Consider the following 24185-nt stretch of genomic DNA (forward strand, 5'->3'; position numbering starts at 1 on the left):
TGTCTTGAACACAAAATTGTTTTCAGTTGAAGTCGAAGCTGTTGCAGCATCATAACAGCGCCACACAGCGACGAAGAAACTGTCCACAAGATAAGAACACTCACGCCGATGATGCCGAGCCCTCTTTCTTTCAGCTAAATTCACAGAAAGGCCCGGACAATTCCTTCATTCTATCTCACTTTTCAATACTTTTTTCCCAGCAATCAATGTCTGTCGCTATATGTCCGACACACTGACAGAATTTTAATTACGAGTAAACGGAGCAATGAGACCGCTCAGTGTAATAACACGCGTCGCTCTTAAAGAATAAAAGCAGAGTACATTGTACTGTTGGCCGGCCGCTTAGTGCATACCGCGGGGTGGTGGGGTTGGTCTTTCGAGGGGTGCAACAAAAAGCTCACTCGTTCGTTGAGAAAAATGTACGTTTTTACTTAGCAATGTCTGCCTCTCTTCCACAACTTGCGGGTCTCTTTACAACTGCAAGACGACGTTCTTCACTGCAATATGGACGCTGCATAGTGAACAGCTTTTTACTTCCGATTGACTGACAAAGACCATCTCGACTTCCAAAAGAAAAGCGGCGATTTTTCGATCAAGACCTCATTCTCGGACCAACTCCGCCCCTCTCACCTTAACGCATAAAACAAGCCGCCATTGTAATGTTTGGAACATTATCGCGCGCGCAATTGTAATAATACCCGACAGCCACCACTTTTTCTCTATCCTAATGAACTTAATAAGCGATCGGGTTCTTTTCTTTTTGAAAAGTGCGCGCTCTCTCATTCGACCACTTACTTTTCGTTTCTTTGTTTCAATTTATTTCTCTGCCATCCTAAGTTTTCTATCCTCTCTACTAAGATCTTCAACTACCCTTCTCTTTTCCTTTCAGAAGAAAAAATATTTATTTTAGGCCATGGAAAAGAAGCTACTAAGTAGCATTAGAATCTTCTGGTTTTATAGGTCCAAATTCTATTGATCAACATATTTTAGCACAAATTTTCACTGCTGGAACAAAAAGAATGAATTATAATTGGGTGAATTATAATCTGGGATCAACACGATGACCATTTCTTCAGTCAAAATACTTCACTCCATTTAATGCAGTCAATAAAATTTATGTATTGAGAATTCAATGGATTCTAAGCATATCTATACATTTATTTATATGAATTAAAAATTCTATTAATGAGAGAATTCTTTGAAAATAAACTATAAGTTAACTATTTAGAAGTTTAATACACAATTCTAGAGTATTCTTGTGAATGAGCTTCTCACCAAATTAGAATAAAGAAGAAGATGTACATATTTACAAGTGAAATGTAGACTATCACGATTTGAAAATTGATTTAATATGAGTTCAACTTTTTTCAATGATGAATAGTTTTGTCGTGGCCATTGATTAGCAGTTGATAACGTTTTCTAAAATAAAACCAAGTTTTTGTATTATTGAATCGAAATTTATGAGATGACTTCAGTCTCTGCCTCCTCTAATAGAGGTGACTGTGCTTTGGTACAATGTAATTATTGTCGCTGAATAATCAACGAAATCAATCGTTATTTGTTTTGAAAAGACCGCGGTCAGGAAATTAATTAATATTTTTTTCAACGCGAGGACACTGAATCAAAATAATCCAATATGCAAGTGGTTAAAATTTTTATTTCGCTTACTGCAGACCGCATTCGATGAGTGTGCTCGTAATAAATATTCCTGTTTCAGCTCTTTTGCATTACCCTGATAACCTCATGAATATATAATAACCTCATGAAAATAGACATTTCATAAAATGAAAATATTCAATGAATAACGTAACCGTACTTGTTTATTCAATATATTATGGCTCAATCAGTGATGAGTGATTGATTACTTTCAGTAGACAATTTTCTCTCAGATTCCTACAAACTTGTTTTCATTGTTGAGTTGAACTTTTTAAGGAAGAAAGAACTATACAGTTTATTCAGAGATACACAAAAGAAAATTACTTGATTGATTGTAATAAAACAATCATTGAATGTATTGCATAAGGCGTCATGCAACAGAGAACCCTAAAAAATAATTTTGTTATCTGGAGAGTGATGAGATTGATTAGATGATAGATGAGAATAAAATTTGAAAAATTTCCTAATTAAAAACCCAGAAGTGCCTTATATAACTAGAAAAAACCGATCTACTTTTTAATTGTTATTATTCATGTAACAATAGAACAATATTTTCTTGCAGTCTGTACTGAAAAAATCTCACTCTGACATTTTGTAATACAATGGATGGAACTGTTTCTCAGAACTCTCCAACATTAGGTGTTTTTCGAGATTGAGAACCCAGCATTGGGGCAAGAGCTGAATTGTCTTTTTCACAGAGTTTTCTTTTTCAAGACACAGTACGTGATTCCAGTAGCTTTTCCGCGCCCTGTGGTTCATGTTGATGTTGCTGATTACTCCGACCATAGTATTAATAAAAGGAATAATAACACTGCCTTATAAGAAAGAATAGCAGTAAAGAAATAAGGAGCGAACGGAGATTCCTGAAAAAGTATTTCCTTTCTAGCCGGTCTCGTTCGCCTTTTCAACATAAAAAAGTAAATTACCAGCGCCGTTGAGGTGAAAACAGCCACACAAAAACCAACCAAATGACTAGATCATATTTTTAGAACCAACACGCCTATATTTTTCTTTCCTTGTAAACACACTCGCACAGTCAATCTCTCTTCTTCTTCTCATGTCACCACTTCTTTTTATTGGGGAGAAATAGCATAGAAATGACTGAAAAATATTTCCAATCTGTGTAGAGAATGTTCTAATTTTCGTGCATTTTTGATGACAAAAGTTGGAGTTGAATTACTTACAAGGATTGCTAAGCCATTCTTGTAATGCTTTCTGCAACCTCCTGACGTGCAGGGGCTTCGAAGCCATTCCAACTAGCGCCATGATTTCCAGAAATTCCTCTTCTCCAGCTTCGCACAGCTGTTGCACATCATCACCACCTTCATCAAAAAATTTGAATTAAACATTAAGGTGAATAAGTAAATAAAGATGAACATGTAGAAGTACATGACTTATTAAACTACAATGACTCTCGAAATTGAATAATTTATACATTTTGAGTAACAAATAAAATTACACAACTTTACAATTCACCTTGTTCTATCAAAAACTATATCCATGGTAGGACTTAGTTGGGTAAAGTTAACACTAACGCTGGTCGAAGCGTTATCAGTCTTTATCATCAAGGTTCATACTTAAAAATGTTTCGTTTTTAATGTATACATTCAAATATAATTTTTTAGAGTCACCATTTCTTCTGATAAACAAAATTTTTGTAGGCCGACATGAGTGAACACTTGAGTTCGCAAGTGATCTGCTGATATGATTGAAATCAACTGTCTGTAAGCATTTTTTCTGTACTAAGTTACAGGTTTTTTAAGAGATAAGAAATTTATATTTGCACAAGTGTGTGAGAATAAGTGGGATGTATGAAAGTATTTAACAGTTTGAAAAGAAAATTCATGGTTCAAAATCTCTCGACCATGAAGATGAGTCCCGATCAAAATAAATGACGGGGTTTCAAAATTTGTAAGGCAATCTTCCTTTGAAAAAATGAATAATAATTTATCTTTTCAATACAAGTAGGTCTAATCTCTTCTCTGTTTGATGTCATAAGATCAAGTACATCAATACTTAGAGATTGAATCCAGCCCTCAAGAATGAAATATTATTTATCAGTTAAGAGATAGTGGTGAAGGTTTCCCATTAGTTCTAGTTCAAGGGGGAAGACCTATTTTCATCATGAACGTTATGAGTCATCATGGAAGAAAGAGCTTTTTGGTCATAAAAGTATATTTTCAAGTTATGATCAGAGTCTTCAATGAATCTAATAAGTTCAAAAAGTGAATTCATTTGTTCCCTCACTTTAAAATGTAATAGACATACAAAACTGCTTAAACATTCTTGAAATATAAATTGTTAAATGTTCAGACTCACCCATTTCCAAGAGCGTGTCGTAGTATGCCAACAAACTTGCCCTCTGCATAACCCTATAGAGTTGCAGTTCAGCCTCGTCTCTTGGTCTATGGGTGTAGATTACTGCAAAAACATAAGCAGATAGAAACAAAATTAATTGAAATTTAAATAGGTGATATTCTATGATGTACTGTATATGATAAAGAATCGAAAATCGTGAAATGTTTGGAGAATAACGGAATGTCATATAATTGAAAAATGAGTTTTTGGATTTTAATGAAATAACGAATAATTTCTAAATTCTAGACTAGAGGAAAGACCAGAATAAACAAGGCCTGAATACGTTGATGTCCTTGACTGACTAATATATCGATGGAATTCTTTACAGAAAATGCACCTCTTAATTGAAATTGTTCTTTGCAGTTAGATCAAGTTTCAGTTTAAAAGGCAATAAAATGTGGATGATATTATGGGATCATGGATAGGTAGGATTAGTAGGGTGGTCTGACTGAGAAGCGATAGGCTTGAGTAGCAATAGAGTGGTCACAGTAAAACCGCACATAAAACTTCCGAAGGTAAAATAGCTGTGAAGGTCTCTTGCAATCGGCAGGTATCTCTCGCTCTCTCACCATCACCATTTTCTACACTGTTTATCAGTCGAGGATTTGAGATGCGAAAACTCTTCTTTACAGCGCTATTTCAATATAATTGGTGGTAACTATTAAAATTCCACCAAGATCTCTGTTCTACTTGAGACTGTAACTATTACACAATAGAAGCTACATGATTTACATGATAACAGAATTTTAAAATTGATTCAAAATGATAACATTAGACTATTAACAAAATTGCAGACGTGTTAAAAGGTATGTATGCTTGCTGTTATCCTCCATTGATTGAAAATTCTCAGATTCTCTGAAATGTCCTATGGTTGAATTTGCAGAGTTCTGAAGAAGTTGGATTTCATGAATTGAGGATTGGAATTTTGAAAATCTATTGAATGCTTATTTATACATTTTTATGGCATCAAAATCCTATTCGAGATTATTCAATTGATAAAATTCATCGCTGGAAAAGGAACTACTTCTTTGAAATAACATTTTTTCGTGAAAAATACTTCACTTGAATCTATTTGTTCATTTATATTTTAATCCAACTGGATATTAAATCGTGAAAAGTTCGAAATGAAAAATAAAATAAGGTTTCTAAAATTTTTCATATGATTGAATCGTTCTCGTGAGCAGTCTCTTCAATTTGGCGGCATTCAACTTCTTAAGTCTGGAAATAGATTTTTTTGTTGAAAACAGTCTGATTTGAAACTTCATTCGTGGAAGTGGTGATGGTAGACGCTGTAGCAATTTTTTCACGAAGCAAATTCGAACGAGAAAGGGAGAAAAAAATCAGCAGCCAACAGGGCAGGAATGGACGACAGAAACCACCCAAAGAAAAAGTGAACCACGAAGAAGAATAAGAAAATGAAGAAGGGGAAACGCAGAGGAAAAGGAAGAGGAGTAAAAGAAAAAAGAGGAAAAGAAGACGAAGAAGAAGATAGAAGTAGAAGACCAAACGACTCGAGCGAAAAATCATTCCGGGGGCTTGAAGGGTTTTTTCCTTGGAGAAAGGTTTTTATGTGCATCCCGAATCCAGGCCAGACCAATAACCAGTAAAAACCTCATCTCTCAGCCATTCCACTCCTCCCGTTCCGCTCTTCGTCACTCACATCGCACCCTCTGCTTTAAGCTTCCTTAAATCTCTCTTTCTTGCTGCATCTTTTGCACATCTATCCTCTCACTCAAGCACTGTTTCTTGTCGCACTAGCGCTTAGCATTGCCGCTTTTATCTGCTGAAACTGTTCTAGACTATGCCATTCTATACTCCACCCTCATACCCCCACCAGCCAGACCCAGACTGCATCTTTCAATCATTTTTATTGCGAGCCAAACGCATAAAATCAAAGCAGAAATGGATTCGCCGGCTAGAGGAGCGCGACAGACCTGATAACAACATCTACATGATCTACGGCGAACACTCACTCGACTGACGTTCACTTATACTGCATAAATATTTGAAATTTATAGCGAGTTGTCGAACAACAAGCGATTTTCCTAAAGCTTCATTGTTGTTTCAATATGAAATTGTGTTTAGTGGACTTGAGTTTGGATATAAAATTTGTGAAATAAGAATTTAATTGATTTGTTGTGAGAATGGATGTCAAATATTATAAAAAGCTCACCTACTATCTATGTAATGTGATATCATGAAGTTATCATCGAACTTTATTGACAGAAAGCTATATTCCCATATTGAGTCCATCTAGTGAAAAATTGCATTTGATTTTCTACAATCTAATATTGTATTCTAGAATTATGCTCAAATTATGAGCCCAAGTGACGGTTTCATGATAATCTACATAAAGTATAAAGTCTGATACATTCGAATTCGAATAAATGATGATGCACTTTCCTAGTTCAGCTAGTGATTGTGATAAAATATTATCATTGAAAAAGTAAGAAAATGATATTAGTGGAAAGTGGCAGTATACATGATAAACATGAAGACTACTAACTTAAATTATGTAAAGAGAGGTCTTTGTAAAAAAGAATCAATCAAGCAGGTACTGAGATTTTAATTGCTGGGATTGCAAGCTGCAAAGAAAAGCGTTATGATCGCTTGAGATGAGTTTTTCTTAGCAAAATGTTTTTCTCTATTGCAAAAGAGCATATTTCTCAGATAACAATACTAGACAATAGACGAAATGGTTCAAGGCGATATGACGCTCTAACTACAGATAACGTGGGAAGTGAACACCTTTTTCCTCCAGGTTTCACTATAAAAAACATGAAACATAGAATCGCCAGACATAAAACTCGATACTTCGTTAGAGCGGTGCACAATGTTTTTCTCTTTTGTGTTGCGAAATCTGTCCACAAAAAGTGGTTACGTCAGTGAGCCTACATGAAACTGTACAAGAGGAGAAAAAATGCATGACAAAAAATTATAAATGCTCACCATACTATGCTAGTAGCACTGTTTTAAAGTGCAACACTTAAAACTTGCTCACTTATAACCGCATTCGACATTGAATTTCACTTAGGTGTCCTTCAAATACGTAACTTTTGATTTCAAATTCAATTCATATGAGAAAAATGATGGTCTTTTGTGTATTAAATTAGTTGTTGAGAGATTGAATATTTCGAAGATAAACATGCCCGTTCGACAATTATTAGTGAAGAGCGTGACTCATTTTATTTAATGATTAAAGTGATATTTCATCTAGCAGTACATAGCTATATTGTATCCTATACTATTAAAGGAGCAGCTTCTGTTTATATTTTTATATGTTTAGATGTTTATATGTTTGTATTTCACCGGATCTCGAAAACGGCTCTAACGATTTTCACGAAATTCAGAACATAGTAGGTTTATCATATAAAGATTTGATTAAACTAGGTCTCATCCCTGGGAGAACTCGCTGAAGGACATTAACAGGATAATTATTATTCATCCTTGGAAAAACAGCTGATAATGATTATTTCGTCGTCTGTTGGTGATGGAAGTGAGTGAGCGAGTTCATGTGTGTGGGACTATGTCAAAATTATGATTCAACTGTTGAACTTTTGTAATCATTCTAACAGGTACTTAGTGCCGGTTGCAAAAAAGCCGGGTTATTTACAATGCTGATTAATTCCAGTAGATCCATCTTTTTGGAATAGTCTTCTCTGATTTGGTTCAAGTGAAGTTAATCAGGATTAAAATTTAACCGGCTTTTGTGCAACTGGGCCTTTGTGAGAGAAATTTTTGCATTCCTCTGGGAATTAATCTCAATTTACTGTGATTAGATAGAACATTTATGTATGAATGTTATTATAATTTCTTCTTTCGTAATAAATTTTTTATGCTTTTGTACTCCAGAGCGAAGCTCGGTCCCCGATATTTGATATTGATAGACTTACATCCTCATTATAATAATAATGAATTTGTGTAAAAAAGTATAGTGAAAAATAATCATTAACAGCAATAATAAAAATAGGAAGTTGAGAAATAGAATAATATAAATTATTCAAGATCAATTCCAAGCAAGGTGTTTCAAGATATAACATCTATGTGTACGTTCTCAATTGAAGGTACTCAGATGATTTATCCTGAATTTTTTCTAAACCGAGGAAATCTTCTCTCTTGTTACTCTGCAAGCATTCGGCACATGGTACGTATCTCGACAATCACAAGAATAGGATACAAACGCATCTGAGCAAAATTTTCAATGATTGTCTCTCTAAAATACAGATTCAAGAAAAGTGCGTTCTCATTGAGAGTTCTATGTTGTTATATTCCTATTTAAGTTTCTTAGGGATGGCTGGCAAGGCTCTTGTATTCCTAGCTCTATTGACAAAAGTATGTTCTATTGTGAATGAAGCACCACAACATATTGCTTGCCGCGCTATGAATTCATCAGTTACGTATTGAAATAAGGAAATGGGTCCACATGAACAGACGCGGCAATTGATGGCAACTGGGAGGGGTGGTGGGTGGTAATGATGTAAAAAGGGTTGTGGGTGGATTAGGTGTGTGAGAGTGAGTGAGAGAGAGTGGGCAGGGTAGAGGCCAGTGGCCTCAGAGTGAGGCAGGTGTTGCATTGCATGGTGTCCTGGCCGCCAAAGGGTTGAGATGGGCCGTGGGATCCAAACACTTTCCCTTTCAAAAACCAATAAAAAAACATCACGGAAGCATTGCCCTCTACTTTAGCAGCTGAGTTGTTGCTGTTGCTTCTATCTTCCTTCCTCATTATTATAATAATGTTGAATCAATCATCCTTCAGCTAGTAAAAAGTAGAAGGTTGCCAGAAGGGAAGACTAATCCCAAAAATAACCATACACAACTGGCTAGTGTTTTATTTTGAAAAGTAGATAACAGGCACTGGATACCTTTCAAGGGTTGTCTCTAGATCTTCCTGATTCATAAATTCGTGTTGGATTCAAATAGAACAGTCAATAGATCCGCTCAAACTTTGAAATTTGAATCTGTATTAACAATAATTTCACTACCTATCCAAGAATCAATAATCCTCCATTATGATTCAATTAGATCGCTTCATAGTAAAGTAAAGCTGGGTTTTGGTTTGTGCGTAAATGCCGTCGTCGACCACGTCAGGGTGAGCATCTCACATTCGGTACATTTCAATTTTCCTAAATAACTTAAAATATTATGTTCAATTATGTCTTAATGGGGGAGGTTGAGTCTATACCTTTTTATAATTTTGAATGGCAGTATATTGATATTATTAGGAATGTTTTGATTCTTGAATAATAAACACAAATAATGAAAAGTTATTTGATCAGCTGTTTCAGCACACTTGAAATTTGGACAATATGAATGTCAACTATAATGCTTGTCGTCGTCAACTGCGGAAGTTTACGCACAAACGAAAATGCACCTTAAATTGTTATGGAGGTAATACTTATTTCGAAGAATATGTGAAATAAGAGTCACGATTCACTTACAATTAAATTAAAATTGAACTGCAATATTTTATGACATATAATATATTTTATGAACTGAGCAATCTTGGATGGGGCTAGATCCAGGATTTCAATGGGTTGACGCGATCAACCGTGAATCGGAAATGACTTCAAAGTATTATAATTTATTGATATTTCACAACTTTCATAATCTCTTATCAGAAGAATCAACGGATATGATTTCGTTTGTACTTGAGTCAGGTCAATCAAACGAAGACTCATAAAACTGACACAGTTGGCTGCCTGAGAAACATTTTTGTAAAAGACACAAAAAATGTGTTAAAAAGTGCCTCATCGATAAAATAGAATGGAATTTCATGGACGATGAGTTGTAGATGGAGGTAACATCTATTGGTGGAGCAAGCGGGAACACCTTGGCGTAAAGAAATGAACATGGACGATGGGAGGTGGGAGAACTGAGAAAAAACAGAGACAAGAAGCAAGGCCAATAGAAGCAGAAGTCGATACTTCTTCATTCGCGGCCTCGGTGCTCTCTTTCCATCAGCCGCGGATCCTAGGTAGCCTACTAGTCGAAAGAAATTGTCGTAGTCATAGAAGATTATTGTAAAGTCACGGGTCTACAGGACGGGAACAGGATATGTTCAAAGTCTACTCCAAAATTATCACACATCTAGTTCAGGACCTCCTCAATCCTACTTTCCCAATCATTTCATTGATTAGGTTTCTAATAGGTTATTGATAAATGAACAAAATAAATATCTGGCTCATAGAAATTATTTTTGAGATGGAAAGGGTCATTAGATACATCACAAACTGGGCAAAAAGATCCAGTTTTGGCAAGAACAATGATTATTATTGGATATAATAAATTATTTCCTACTGTGATATCACATCTGTCATGGATTCGATTCCGCAAATGTATTGCCAATTATTTTATAGTAGATAAAATGCCAATGTATTGCCAATTATTTTATAGTAGATAATATGCCAATGTATTGCCAATTATTTCATAGTAGATAATATGCCAATGTATTGCCAATTATTTTATAGTAGATAAAATGCCAATGTATTGCCAATTATTTTATAGTAGATAAAATGCCAATGTATTGCCAATTATTTTATAGTAGATTTAAAAATGAACTCCTGCATACCATTTTATTGTCTGCTGAGTGTCCTGAACCGGAGAGTATTGTTTTTTCTCAAATCAATCTCAATTAGAATAATGTATTTTTCTCATTCTCAGTTTGTGATATGTGTTTATTGAGAAACAGTATTATTGTATGATAACACTAAATAATTCTCTGTATAGAGTTGACAAGCTGCATCCCTAAGATTCTAGCAACCCAGGAGAGGCTACATTTCGGTAGAGGAAGATTTTTTTATAAAACAAGTAACAAACAATCTGAATGCGATGAGAACAATTATTATTATTGTTCACATCAAAAGACTGAATTAATTAGGTAGTAGAAGACTGCAGAAAAAACCACCACCCCAGTAAAAAACTTTTTTACAAATCCATATCATTTCATTGTAGTACGTGGGAAAGCACTGGAAGGGTAACGCAACTTAGTAGTGTACAGGTATAATGTATTTCTTCTTTGTTTATCATAATAATCACGTAAAGAAAATTGAGCAAGTTTTGTGGTTTCATAGTGAATACATATCATAATATAATGACTTACAATTCAATCAAATATGTAAATTACAAAATATCTTCGGAATTTGTAACCCACGTTCTATAGTTTCGTATGATCACATGCATTTCTTTAAAACGCTGAATCGACATGTGAAATATCAGTTCCAGATTTTGTCACCAAAATTTTTTGATGATGAATTTATGTATTCACTCAACTAGAGAATACATTATTGTTATATCGATCAAAAAATGAATGTCTCCCCATTTGTTTGACTCTTTGCTTCTCATAATGGTCAGCAGTTACCGATAGATGATTAGTCAACTGAGCAATGAGTAGCTGAGCTACTATGTGAGATCATTATTGAATCTTCCGGATTTATTCATCAATTCTTCTATTTGGTTGTAAAACATTTTGTAAATCAGTAAATCACATGCTAATTGATTCCAAGTCTAGTGTTGTGTTTGTTCTTTGTTTACGTATGCTACCTATAGGAGAGGAGGCAGTATAGAGCAAAGAATAGTATAGGCATTGAAAGTACAAGGGCTGTACCTGAAGGGTTGGTCACAGCACGATAAGTTAAGCCACGAGGACAGAACGTGTACGAAGAGAACCCTCGTTTTTGATGCACTCATACACTCACAAATAATACATGACGAACTGGTGGGGTGTGTGAATGTGTGAGTGAGCGTGCTTTTCGGTCAGAAGTTTTTTACTTGTTTCTTTGTTGATCATTGCGCGCGCACAATCTGAGAAGGGCGCATGTGTATGATTTCACCTTTGTTTTCAGATTTATGTAGATGAGATGTGCTACCACCTCAAAGACGATCCTATTCAAACCTCTTAGTTTTCACTTTTAATGCCAGGAGGACCCTTCTTTTCTTTTCAGAAGGTTATCATGAGTTCAAGCAGTAAATTCTAAACATTGGTTTGTATTCAAGAATGTCGATAATTCGATTTAAATTTACAGAAGAATAGAACAGAAATTTGTAGAGGATCTGAGAATGTCTTGGAAGAAGTGAAAGTGGATAAGTGATTGAGGACAGCTCAGATTAGTAAAACTGAACGTTCTAAGAAAATGACAGGAAAGATTCACAGTAGCTATTACATCTATTGAAAATTTCAAATATCACAAAAAAGGAGCAAAAGCATTTGAAAAAGAAAATTTCATCCATAGTGATTCCTGCAAGTCTTCTAGCGTATTAAAATAATTTGAGATACTTGTTCCGGTTTTTACACCATTAAAAAAAGAGAGAAAAAAGAGTTTACTTAGTTTACTACTTGCTATTACTTATTACGAGTTTACTTGCGATTTTTAATGGTTTGACAATCAAAACTAGTATCTGAAATAATCATTTTTTTCTATTCATTATGGATATCAGGATATCTACTACAGCATCATATTCACAATATCAAAGAGAGGAATCGGAATTTATACATAGGATGTATATATAAAATAATATGTATAATTGTATAATTTTAAAATTTAAATAGGATATATAAATTTATTTGTGGAAGGAAATACATTATACTCATTATTCTCTTACACTGTACGTGATGAACCAAGCCGGGATTTACATCACATAGACATAGAGTATACAGGTAGATAAAAGATGAATAATAATGGAATGTGGAATGTGGAATCAGATCTATTAGTGGAGCTGAATCAACAAGCTAAGAATCGAAAATTTAAATATTTTAATCTCGCAAAGTGAAATTACAACAGTTGCTACAAAGATTATGAGAAGAAAAATCCTTATATTTGGAGTATGTAATTGTAGGTAGGGTAGAATTCAGCATTAGTACTTTATTGTATGGTCCAAAATAATTCCTTAGTACGGACAGTGGAGCAGCTCGGTGATGTGGTGGGGTCCTGTAAGGGCATGCAAATGAGGCCACACAATAAACGAGGAAGAAAAAGGAGAAGGCCTGCTTGTGAAACGTAGACGCAGAGAGGCTATCTTCAAAATCCGGCCACAACAAAAAAAAACCCGGAAAAAATCCGGATAAAAACTAAACCCTTTCGCTTTCAAAACCAAAAAACAAAAAAGTCCATCTACTTTGCCTAGCGCGATCATCCATCCACCTTTCTCATACGATGAATATTAGTTCTCACTATACTTCCAGACGAGATCAAGTAGTTTTTTCTAGTTTTGTTTTTCTGTTCTACCTGTTCTATAATCCCTGCACAGCATAATGTAAATACAGCAAACGAAGGATGATGATTTTTTCTAGTCATTTTTTGGATACTTCCTTCGATTAATGAGAAGCGACTACGAAGTGCTTCCCCACGGAAGTAAATCTGAAAGCAGAGACAGATTCGGAGAGAGAGAGACGGGCTTCCTCAATTCAAATGACACCAGCCAGCCAAGTCACCTAGGTCTTACCAAAAAATAAGGATGAGATCAAAATTATATTCCGAGTCTTCAAGAGAATGTTACTCTTGAACTCTCTTGAACTACAACTTTTCCTAGCTTGGTACTTCTAACTTAATCATTCATTTTAATAAAATAATATTGAGAAAAGTACTAGAAACTGAGCCAAAAGCATGTAAGCCAGAGTGGCCTTTTGTGAGTGAGGTAACACTTTATTAAGTTTCCATCGCATTACAATCAAATTGCGAGAAGATTCAAAATTGGAATATTCAAAGTGAATTTATTCATGACCAATATAGTATTAAGTTGCTCATACTATAGTATTAAATATCGGGGACCGAGCTTCGCTCTGTAGTACAAAAGCATAAAAAATCTATTACGAAGAAAAAATTATAATAACATTCATACAGAAATGTTCTATCTAATCACAATAAATTGAGATTAATTCCCAGAGGAATGCAAAAATTTCCCTCACAAAGGCCCAGTTGCACAAAAGCCGGTTAAATTTTAATCCTGATTAACTTCACGTGAACCAAATCAGGGAAGATGATTTCAAAAAGATGGATCTACTGGAATTAATCAGGATTGAAAATAACCCGGCTTTTTTGCAACCGGCACTAAGTACCTGATTGAATGATTACAAAAGTTCAACAGCTGAGTCATAATTTTGACACAGTCCCACACATATGAACACGCTCACTCACTTCCATCACCAACAGCCGACGAAATAATTATTATCAGCTGTTTTTCCAAGGATGAATAATAATTATCCTTTTAATATCCTTCAGCGAGTTTTCCCAGGGATGAGACCAAGTGCAATCGAATTTTTATATTATAAACCAACTATGTTCTGAATTTCGTTAGAATCGTTAGAGCCGTTTTCGAGATTCGGTACAATACAAACATATAAACATGTAAACTTCTAAATATCCAAACATCTAAACATATAAACAAAAGTTGCTTGTTTAATAGTATAGGATATACCAAGTATTAAGTATGGTAAACTTGTACATTTAGTTTGTATGGAATTGATTAGATATATCAGTTATGCTCAGCTAGAATAAAATAATAAATTTATCAATAATATATTTTGTTCAAGTACTAATTTAATTTCTTTACATTAAAGATTTAAATGGTGTCATTGTGTTAATATTTCGCTTCATACAATCTTACTTTGTGGTATATTTTTATAGGGATACTAATAGTTTTTCAATTTTAATAAAACAAAATAAAATCTTATAGCACCCTTTATTTAAAAATAAATTAAAAATAAAGGGTGCTATAAGATTTTATTCTGTTTTATTAATTAAAAAGTAGCCCATTTCAATAAGTGTTTTTTTCAATTTTATATACCAGTACCATTTCCTTTTCTCAAGCTACGACTACATGAAATCGATGGAATCGACTCCATGAATTGACTCCATGGAATCGATTCCATTTTCAAGTGAATTCCATTTACATTTGAAAATTGAATAATTTTCAAAGAAGTAGTGTCTTGAAAAGGAAATTAAAAAGCATACTATTATATCAAATTGAAAAAAATATTCTGTATTATAATATACCATCCTGAATTCATATAACAGTAAAGTCTCCGAATAATAAAAAAATTAAATTTATTGAAGAAATATTGAATTGGAAAAATTATTGACAAGCAGAATGATTTTTGTGTGGAATCGCAATTTGAATAACAATAACCTATAATGAAAAGTTAGTTTTCAATAATATTATTATTACTTCATTAATAAACTCGCAAGTTCCAATAACTTGTATTTAGGTATTTGTATTCAAATACTACTGAATAGAAGAACATAAGAAAAGATGACGACTTTATTGTAAAAAAGAAATATAGATTAGCAAGTAGAGGAAGGAAATGAGAATAGCTGGTGTTTAAACAGTGATTCGAATTAACAACAATAAAACTATTTCATCAATCGAGAATATTGATTTCAAATTTTTTTGGTCCTTTTCCTGAATCGGAAAAGTACCATGTTACGAGTAGATTTTCTATCTATCGGAAAAATACGATGTTATGTTTTGTTTATGATTCCATTATTCCGAAGTGGGAAGTTTAGTTTGAGGATTTTGCTTGAAGTAGAGAACTGAACTACAGAAGAAAAGAAGTAATCGAAAGGAGCCACAGGTAGGAATGAGAAGATGGGATTAGAACACTAATATGTTACTCTTTCATTCTAAAGACGGTCAAAACCTGGCCAGCAAAAAACGCCGCAGAAAGAATATGATGAATATTTGGCGAAAGGGTTGACAAGCCACCTATTGTCTAACAGTAGCCTCCCTGTTTTCTTCGAGTCTTCTATTTAGTATTCAAGATCATACGTCGCCGTGGTACGTATCACCGCATAGCTAGGCCCTATTACTATTTCTCATGCCCCTCAATGCTGGGTTCGATTCACTCATTCACTTTTTGTCGCAAGTGTTCGTCTAAAAAAGTGACATTTTTTACACTATTAACTAGTTTTTTATTTGTCTAATTGGATGAGAAACTGAATCTTCATTGCGTTCTTCCCTTACAAAGTAGCTGTGGGTTGTCTGAAGACAAAGAGGCAAACAACCCCTTTTCGAAATTAATTTTTTTCTCTTTACGAAACAAAGCTCTTCTTCCCAGGTTTGCATACTGTTCTGAGAAGATTTCATTGTGGGAATATAATACTTGGTTTGATCCTCCAGCTAGTGTTCGGTCACACGTTCGCAACAAGCAAAAAATTCAAGACTTGTTACTGATTTGAATATTATACATGGATTAAAAGACCTTCTTTGAAGGTAATGACAAGTCATTGCTTCTGCCATATTCAAGTTCTGCATTGGAAATGTTCATTTTCTGAAAATTAGCTTCATCAAGATTGAGACTCCAGAATTCTGTAATAGAATATACGTAATATTTTGAAAAGTTATTATTGATACAGTAATAAAAGTCTCTAACCACTCTAACATAATGCTGTTGAATGGATTAGATTGATTGTTTTATAGATAAATATTTACTCAGTAATAATTATTCTTTTCTCAGTATAATTGAAATTAAAATAATATAATTATTCAAATAGAAATATAGAGTAGGATAAAGTTGAGGACAATATTGTCAAGTGCCTCTTTCAATTTCTCTCCTTGAATAAAAGGATGCTTTCGAATAATTTCTCTACCAATCATAATAATCCCCAAATGAAATGAAATCATCATGGGCACATCAACAGACATGCCTCAATTTTGAATGTGTTTGACACATATTATTTTGTTAGAAAGATCTGATGAGCATTACACAAGTTCAACATCGACATTCATTTTCAATTAACATAGAGATCCACTCCAGAATATTGAGGTGATTATGATTATAATATTTCTCAACTGAACCCTGTCATTAAGTCAGAAAAAACTTTGAAAATGAGCCGTTCTATTAATTTTGTTTAGTTTTCTACAAAAAATACATACCGTATTTTCAGCGAGAAACTAGTAGATGGTATTTGCGTGCTCAAGTGCTGGCTGCGTACAGAATAAAATGAAAAAAAGGATTTGGTTGGCCAACAGTGTGACCTCGATTCGAATTTTTTTTATAATTTCAGTCGGTTTTTGCACTGTTTCCGTCGGACGAAGAGTTTTCCAAATTACTGGCGGTCGATCCGGTTTTAGTCTAAAAGTAACGTTTTTTCTACAATCGTTGTATTTTTTCAAGTTTCCTCGTTTTAATTATTCCCGGTTTATTGCTGGACTGTGCGTGCGTGCGTTCCCAGCACTCTGGTGGACGAAAAAAGATGGAAATGGAGGAAAATCATAGAGGAACACAGCGATGAGGACAATGCAATGCAATGCAGCAGGCATCCTGGCCAATGCCCTCCCTGGCCCTGGCCAGTCACATGATTGATTTAATACCAGACGATTTTTCCAGTGCCAACAACTCTGACCTCAGGGGCTTCGCTATGCAATAAGTCACAACGCTGCTTCAATTTCTATTTTCCTTTCTAAAAAATGAAAACATGACTGCAGTTTTCAAAAAAGTTTGAAATATTTCCCTGATGGATGAGGATCCAATGTATTGATGAGGCTGAGCAATTCAAATTACTTTTATGCTAGGAGCACAGTATGGTTACTAACTATAAACTATTTATCTCTGTCATTACATTGAAAGTTTCAACTAGCTTTCTTATGATAGCCTCATATTCAGAAATTGAAATATAACTTATTCTTCTAGATGCAAGATAAGTGGAGATGAAAACGCTTCTGATTAATTATTCAGGTTATAAATGATTGAACTTGTGATACTATGAGACATTGTAGAGTACTTTTACTAAGAGCCTTTATCCCAGAGAATCTGATACACTATTTGTTAATTGTGATACAGATACAGAAATTGAGGTAGGCCTATTTATTCCGTGATAGGATTGAGACATAAATTTACAATAGAGATTGTCAACCGAGAATAATTTATTTTGTTGAACTCCTTTTAGGAATCACGGTATGGAGTTTTAACTATTTACGTACTAACGAGCGTACGCTAATACAGCCTAATTTCCATTCACGTGACATTACAGCTTTAGCGATATTATGCCTATGTATATCATTATCGTTTAAAAATTGAGGGAAGTCAAGGGATGTAAAGACCTGTAGAGCTGAGGAGTAGGTATCGTTCAATAATTAATCCACAATTCTCCATCACTCTGGATAAAATCCCAATGTCAAAATTTTCGTCAATTTATTCCGAACTGAAGGCATTAGACAGTTTATGAATAATTTCATTTGCACTCTTGATTCACGAGAGTCCTAGAATTGCAACATACGTTCAAACAGCTCGAAGCGGAACAATCGGTCTGCTTGCATCTGCATTTCGAAGCTTCCGGTCGTTATTGTTTCAATTGAAGCTTGCAAGTTTGGCGCAGCAGCATCGACCACCCCTAGTTTACGGTTGTTCCTAGTATTCTACTGAAATCCTATTCCAAATCTTATAAATTCACTGAATTGGCACAAGAGGAAAGAGATCAAGTCCAAAACTTCTCTCTGATTTTGATTTCAAGCTTTTCAACTTCTTATGGAACAAACGATTCAAGTTTTTATAATTACTAAGACCACTAATATGATATTAATCAATTGACTAAATTCGGGTAAGGTATCAATTAATAGAAGGTTTCTCTAGATCAAATAAAATCACAAGGAAAAATTGTAGGAAACATTACTATCAGAATTATAATTTAAGGACGATTTGTTTTTCCAAATGCTACTTTGTTGTCATTTCAATTGGTACCTTTGGATTAAGGCACAGAGACTCATAATTGTTCTTCGTAGACATAACTTACAACATGCTCCTTCAGATCTCTGTTGGTTTATAGGATTTAGGTGTTTCATAAAAGTATATTGCATGCAATGTGCGACTAGAAATGCTTATGATGTGATCAAATTATGAGAGAGATACGTATACGGCGTATTCCTACAATATAAAAGTAAAGGATCTGCTTGAATTCAATGCCATCCATATAGTATGCTGATGTTGTAGTTGTTCTGGAAAGTAGAAACACTAGGTTGTCGCTTACGAAAAATTTGTGAAAATAGTACCAGAAAAAATTGGATATTTTTGTGAACTGTAGGCGGCAACTTTTTGTAAAGTGGGCTACTCCAAATATTCTCATAAAATAATATTATGATGAGAAATTCAATTTCACCGTCAAAAAGTGATAAAAATGACATAGTTCGTAAAATAACTTTCTAAACACATTAAAAAACTTCCTCGACACGTTTAGGCATTTTTTTATTTCGGCCACTAATATCAGATTGCAAGATAAAAAGTTTAGTTCGAAATTCAATCCGATAGGAAAGATAGAAATCATATTCAGTGATTGAATTCTATCATTTGAATGACAGCAACTAATTTGAAGCCTGGTATATTCTGTTGGCTGTCAATCTACTCCAGTTAGAGGAAATGATTCCTCCTAAAAAACTTAGTTTCCATCATCCTTCATTAAAATCGATTTATAACGGATTTTTCGTCTGTTGAAGGTCTGTAAGAACTAGACCTGTGTAGAGTGAGCCATTTACTGGATTATTTTCAAGTACGATTATTGATTACATATTCTATCAAGCGAGAGTATTAATTTAACTTTTTCCAATTAAAAGCTGTTGTTAAAATTAATGTTTCGATTTTTGATCCATGTAATCCATATGACATGAAAATCTAGGGATCCATAGTGAAGAATTATTTATAGATACACTAAATTCAGTGATTATATTTAAATGAGGAAGAGAATATTTGAAAAAATAATTTGAGAGAGTCGAAGGGAATGATTGTGACAGAGTGAAGTTATTTCTCTAGAAGTATTGAGAGTTTACATAATAATATCGGTGGACCGAGCTTTGCTCTGGAGTGTAAGGTTCACTATGATATGATAGTCACAAGAGCCTAATAAGCCTTTTCTTCTGCTCAAAAATGGTCGAATTATTATTTCATATGAGTGTCTTCATAAATAATAAATATCGGGGGACCGAGCTTTGCTCTGAAGTGTAAAAGCATAGAAAATTTGTAACGAAAGATTGAATTTATAGTTTATATTTATTTATTCATTTTCTCAGTCTTACAACTATTTTTACAGTTATATGAGGAGGCACAACAGGCTTATGCCCAAAACTGTCCCTTTTCAAATTCATACTACAGTCCAAAAAAAAGAGAAATAAACGAAAATAAGTTTTTCTTGCTGAATTTTTCTTCTCGTGAGATCAGCTGAATGATCCCACACATACACTCGTTCACTCACTTCCATTACGGTATCGACAGACGACAAAATTTCCAGCTGTTTTTCCAAGGTTGTATTTATCCTTTTAATGTCCTTCAGCGTGTTATCTCAGGTTTGAGACCTAGTGCAATCGAATTTTCATATCATAAACCTACTTTGTTCCAAATTTCGTGAGAATCGTTAGAGCCGTTTTCGAGATCCGGTCACATACAGATATATAAACATATAAACAGAAATTGCTCGTTTAATAGTATAGGATATGAACTCATCATTATTTTTTCTAATATCCTCCTGTAGGAGTAATAAGCATGTGAGTGATTTAATATCGAATTGGATAATTGCCCGTTATAGAATCAAATAACTTCAGCAAATCCAATTAACTTTTTCAATCGTTCCAATGATAATTTCTAATCAATTTTTGTAAATTTAATAGCCTCCCTCCCACTCATACCACACAACATGGAGAGAGTTTGTTCGCTTTTCAGAGAAATCACCCTTCAGGCATGAATGGAAAATGGAAAAAAGGGATTGATGGATGGAATCGCATATTTTTCATGAGTCGAGTGAACGAATGACAACTTTACTGACAACAGTCAACATTTGATTCAACTTCATGTCAAAAATGACTGAAAGCAGAAGCCGCATGACAGGCTTCAGCAAGAGGAACAGAGACCTCAATTGTACTTCCTGTAAGCTATCCTGCTAAAATCTCGTTGATGTACCACTGCCTCGTACCCTTGTTGAGTAATAACTTGATTATATTCACTTTAGCTCTGCTACATACCTCAAGTTTCAACGTGAACTTATTGGACATCATTCTAGTATTGAAATAATTATTGAATAGTGAATTGAATAAACTTGCTATATGAGTCAATATTATTCTTCTTCTTTAGATCAGGATATAATTGAAAATAAATATGAAAAATGCAAGAGGATATAATTCATAATAACAAAAACCCTATGTATTCAGCAAAACTTTTTAATGTTTCAAGAATAAAATAATTGATTGTGGCTCAGTCTGAAGCCCCTGGAATTCATCATACAACGATTAACCCAATATTATTATAATTTCAATGGCACTAATAGGCCTACAACAATTATTACACTGACATCTATAATCTATAGCCTAGTGATATTCACTTCTAACGGTCAGTATTCCTTATATACGACATGAATAATTTTTATTCAAAAATAATATGCTGACAATTTAAAGTTAATCTCACTATGTTTGTTATCATCATCATCATCATCATCATCATCATCATCATCATCACCATCATCATTATTATCACGACAACGAACTGACTCATGATTCACTTTTGTTAAGCCTATTCTATTTCTTTTAATTAAGTAAACAATTTGATATTGATGATTCCCTTCGTCACCATTCTCTAAAAAATAATAATCAATTGATTTTAGGAGCGAAAACCCAGTAGTTTTCACAAGTTTAGTACTCACGAGTACTAATGAATGTTTATGATTGAGGATAATCCATAAGAAAAGAATTGACATCAGCCGAGTATCCACGTGAAAAACCTCACTTTGAGAAAGATTTCATTTCGAGTTAAATTTTCAGATCGAGCGCTGAGCAAAGCTGAGTAGGCAACGTGCAGACAGCAAGAAAAATGCAAAAAACCCTTCAACATTACCGAATATGAATAACTTGTCCAAGGGTTTTTTTGGCGAGCGAAACCTGTCTAATACCCGACTCATGCCTCCCTCGTGCTGCATCCACCACCATTGCTACGGCCGTTGGCTCTTAGTTTGCACAAGAAAAAATTCAGAGGGGAATGCAGACGGAGAAAAACAGCACAGAAAGAGAGAGAGGATAACGACTGCTATAAGGGTTTTTTACCGGCTCAAAAATGTACCCAACACTACCGCTGCCAGTCGATGTGAACAAACATACAAACAGTAGAGCCCTTAAAATACTAACCCCCCACTCCTTGCCCTCTATTTTTTCCATGATAAAAACCTGACATTTTTTCTCCACAATCTCTCTTCTCTGTCACTCCCAAACTTATTGGCTCTATCTCTCTCTTTCTACGGCACTGTTTTTGCTTCAGTTTTTGCTGCAGCCGTCCTTTCATCAATGTGAGCGAGAGAGAGGTGCCGCAAACTACCCAACCAATGGCCTTCTCAGGATTTCGCTACCCTCAGGGATCGTTTTTACAGACGGCCCAACCCCCTACTGCACCCCTTCCAATAGGGCCTACCCTGTCCCACTAATTTGTTGACCCGGCGTCTTTCTTCTATATACTAAAGCACTAACGGCTCTGAACTCTCTATTCTCGGCAGAGGTACGCGACAACCCTGACTCTCGGATAAAGGATGCCAGCCACAAACAGTATGGCCGACCAAAGGTGCGAGTTACAGTTTTACCAACTTGCCCAACTCATTTTTCATTCATCTGAAATATATAAAAGGTTTCTGCCATAAAGAACCCTCTTACCTTCTAGAAAAGATTGATATTCAGATGCCTTCCCCTTTATCTCAACGTCAGTTTATTGATAGACGACGGTTAAAAGCAGCTAGTGCTTAAAAGGTTGCGGAAGATGAATCAAACCTAGAAATCACGTTCTGTTGAAATCCTAATTCAATTTCAGTTGAATTGGTCTCATTAATAAATTCTGAAGAAACTCTAGTAGCCAAGAGAGTGTGATCTGATGAGTGATTTGTTTCAAGGTATGACTCCACTCCAGAGGGAGGAATTCTGATATTATTTGAAAATAATCGGTTATGGTAGATAACTCATATAGAATTTTTGGAGCTTGCATAGTTTAATTATAATAGACATTGGGAAATTTTCATTCATTACCGTACTTTTCACTGAAATGTGAATTGACTGAATCAATCACTATATCTATCAAAGGCACCACCAAATAAATAAATTGTTCCAATTAATCACAACATTGATTAATCACTTGAGCAAACATGCCGTTGTAATGTAAGTATTATACTGGCTACGAATTGTTGAATTGTTCTCAAATTGATGCACACATTTCTTATTCAATGTTATGTAGATTGTCCTATCAATTTAGTGATTGAAATTTGAAGCTCTCATACACTTAATCATATTCACGAGAACTAATTACGAGATCCACACATGTTTTCGGAGATCAATGTCTACATTATTAAAAATCTATGAAAATCGATCGGTAAATCTATATCAAGTTAATCAGTTTTGTAATTCTAGTTCAACCTTCATTGATTTGGTGTCAAGAGGGATTGTCTATTCCAATCACAATTACAATTGTGTGCTTTACATATCCAATGCAATCAAAGGTTGGCAATAAGAGCTGGTAGGACCTTGAAAAATCAGGTACTAGGCCTACTCTAATTTTATAATAATATTTTCAACAGGAGAAGAATTATCTAGTTCTTCCAAAAAGACTGTCTTTCGGCTTGGATAGGAATGCCGTGAGACCAGCTATAGTGATTTCCAACTCGGACTATCATGTTGCAGCAAGTTCATTCCTGCGGTGTAAAGGTATGCTGTAAACGAAAGTCTACGTTTTTTATGAAAACTCGAATTATCAATTGCTTTTCAAAATTCTGAAGTATTTTATTAGTGTAATCTTCTTCAAGAGACCTATATTAGAATTCTGATGGATAAGAAATTAATGGAATATGCATACTTCTAATGCCTTCTCGTTTGAACTATAAACTCTGAACACTGAGTTGGGATTCAATTCATTAAGATTGGTTTATTCCCTTTGAAACCGTATATTGAATATAAAGAATGAAAAATGTTATTTGGACAAATGATGAGGCATTTTTCGATGCTCCTCCCAGTTTCTTGATGTGGTGAAGTAAAGAGCATGAGAGTTTTAAACGGAAAGGAAGCCAATATGCTCATTCATCTATATTTTTTCAAATGCCTTTAGTAGGCGACCAGCATTACACTTCCAAAAGACAAATCAGTATTAAGAGTCAATCGTGAATTATATTATATTTATATAGATTCGACAATCAAAAATATTTTTCAATGTATTAACTATTGGAGTTAATGAGTCATAG

At 34.4% G+C, this 24185-nt stretch overlaps 1 protein-coding gene across 2 annotated transcripts in view; it reads right to left on the bottom strand.

Moving 5' to 3' along the window:
• LOC111045352 (NGFI-A-binding protein homolog) overlaps nucleotides 1-24185 on the bottom strand; it is a 55762-nt gene that overhangs the window by 26662 nt on the left and 4915 nt on the right. For both annotated transcript variants that reach the window (XR_005571184.1, XM_022330740.2), the window contains exons 2-3: nucleotides 3976-4077; nucleotides 2841-2978 (exon numbers count right to left, since the gene is read on the bottom strand). Coding sequence is in view for 1 of the 2 variants with exons in the window: in XM_022330740.2 (XP_022186432.2) it covers nucleotides 2841-2978; nucleotides 3976-4077 (240 nt within the window). In the remaining variant the exon portion in view is untranslated. The remainder of the gene's footprint in view (nucleotides 1-2840; nucleotides 2979-3975; nucleotides 4078-24185) is intronic.

This window comes from Nilaparvata lugens, chromosome 4, assembly GCF_014356525.2.
Source record: "Nilaparvata lugens isolate BPH chromosome 4, ASM1435652v1, whole genome shotgun sequence".
Taxonomy (NCBI): Eukaryota; Metazoa; Arthropoda; class Insecta; order Hemiptera; family Delphacidae; genus Nilaparvata; species Nilaparvata lugens.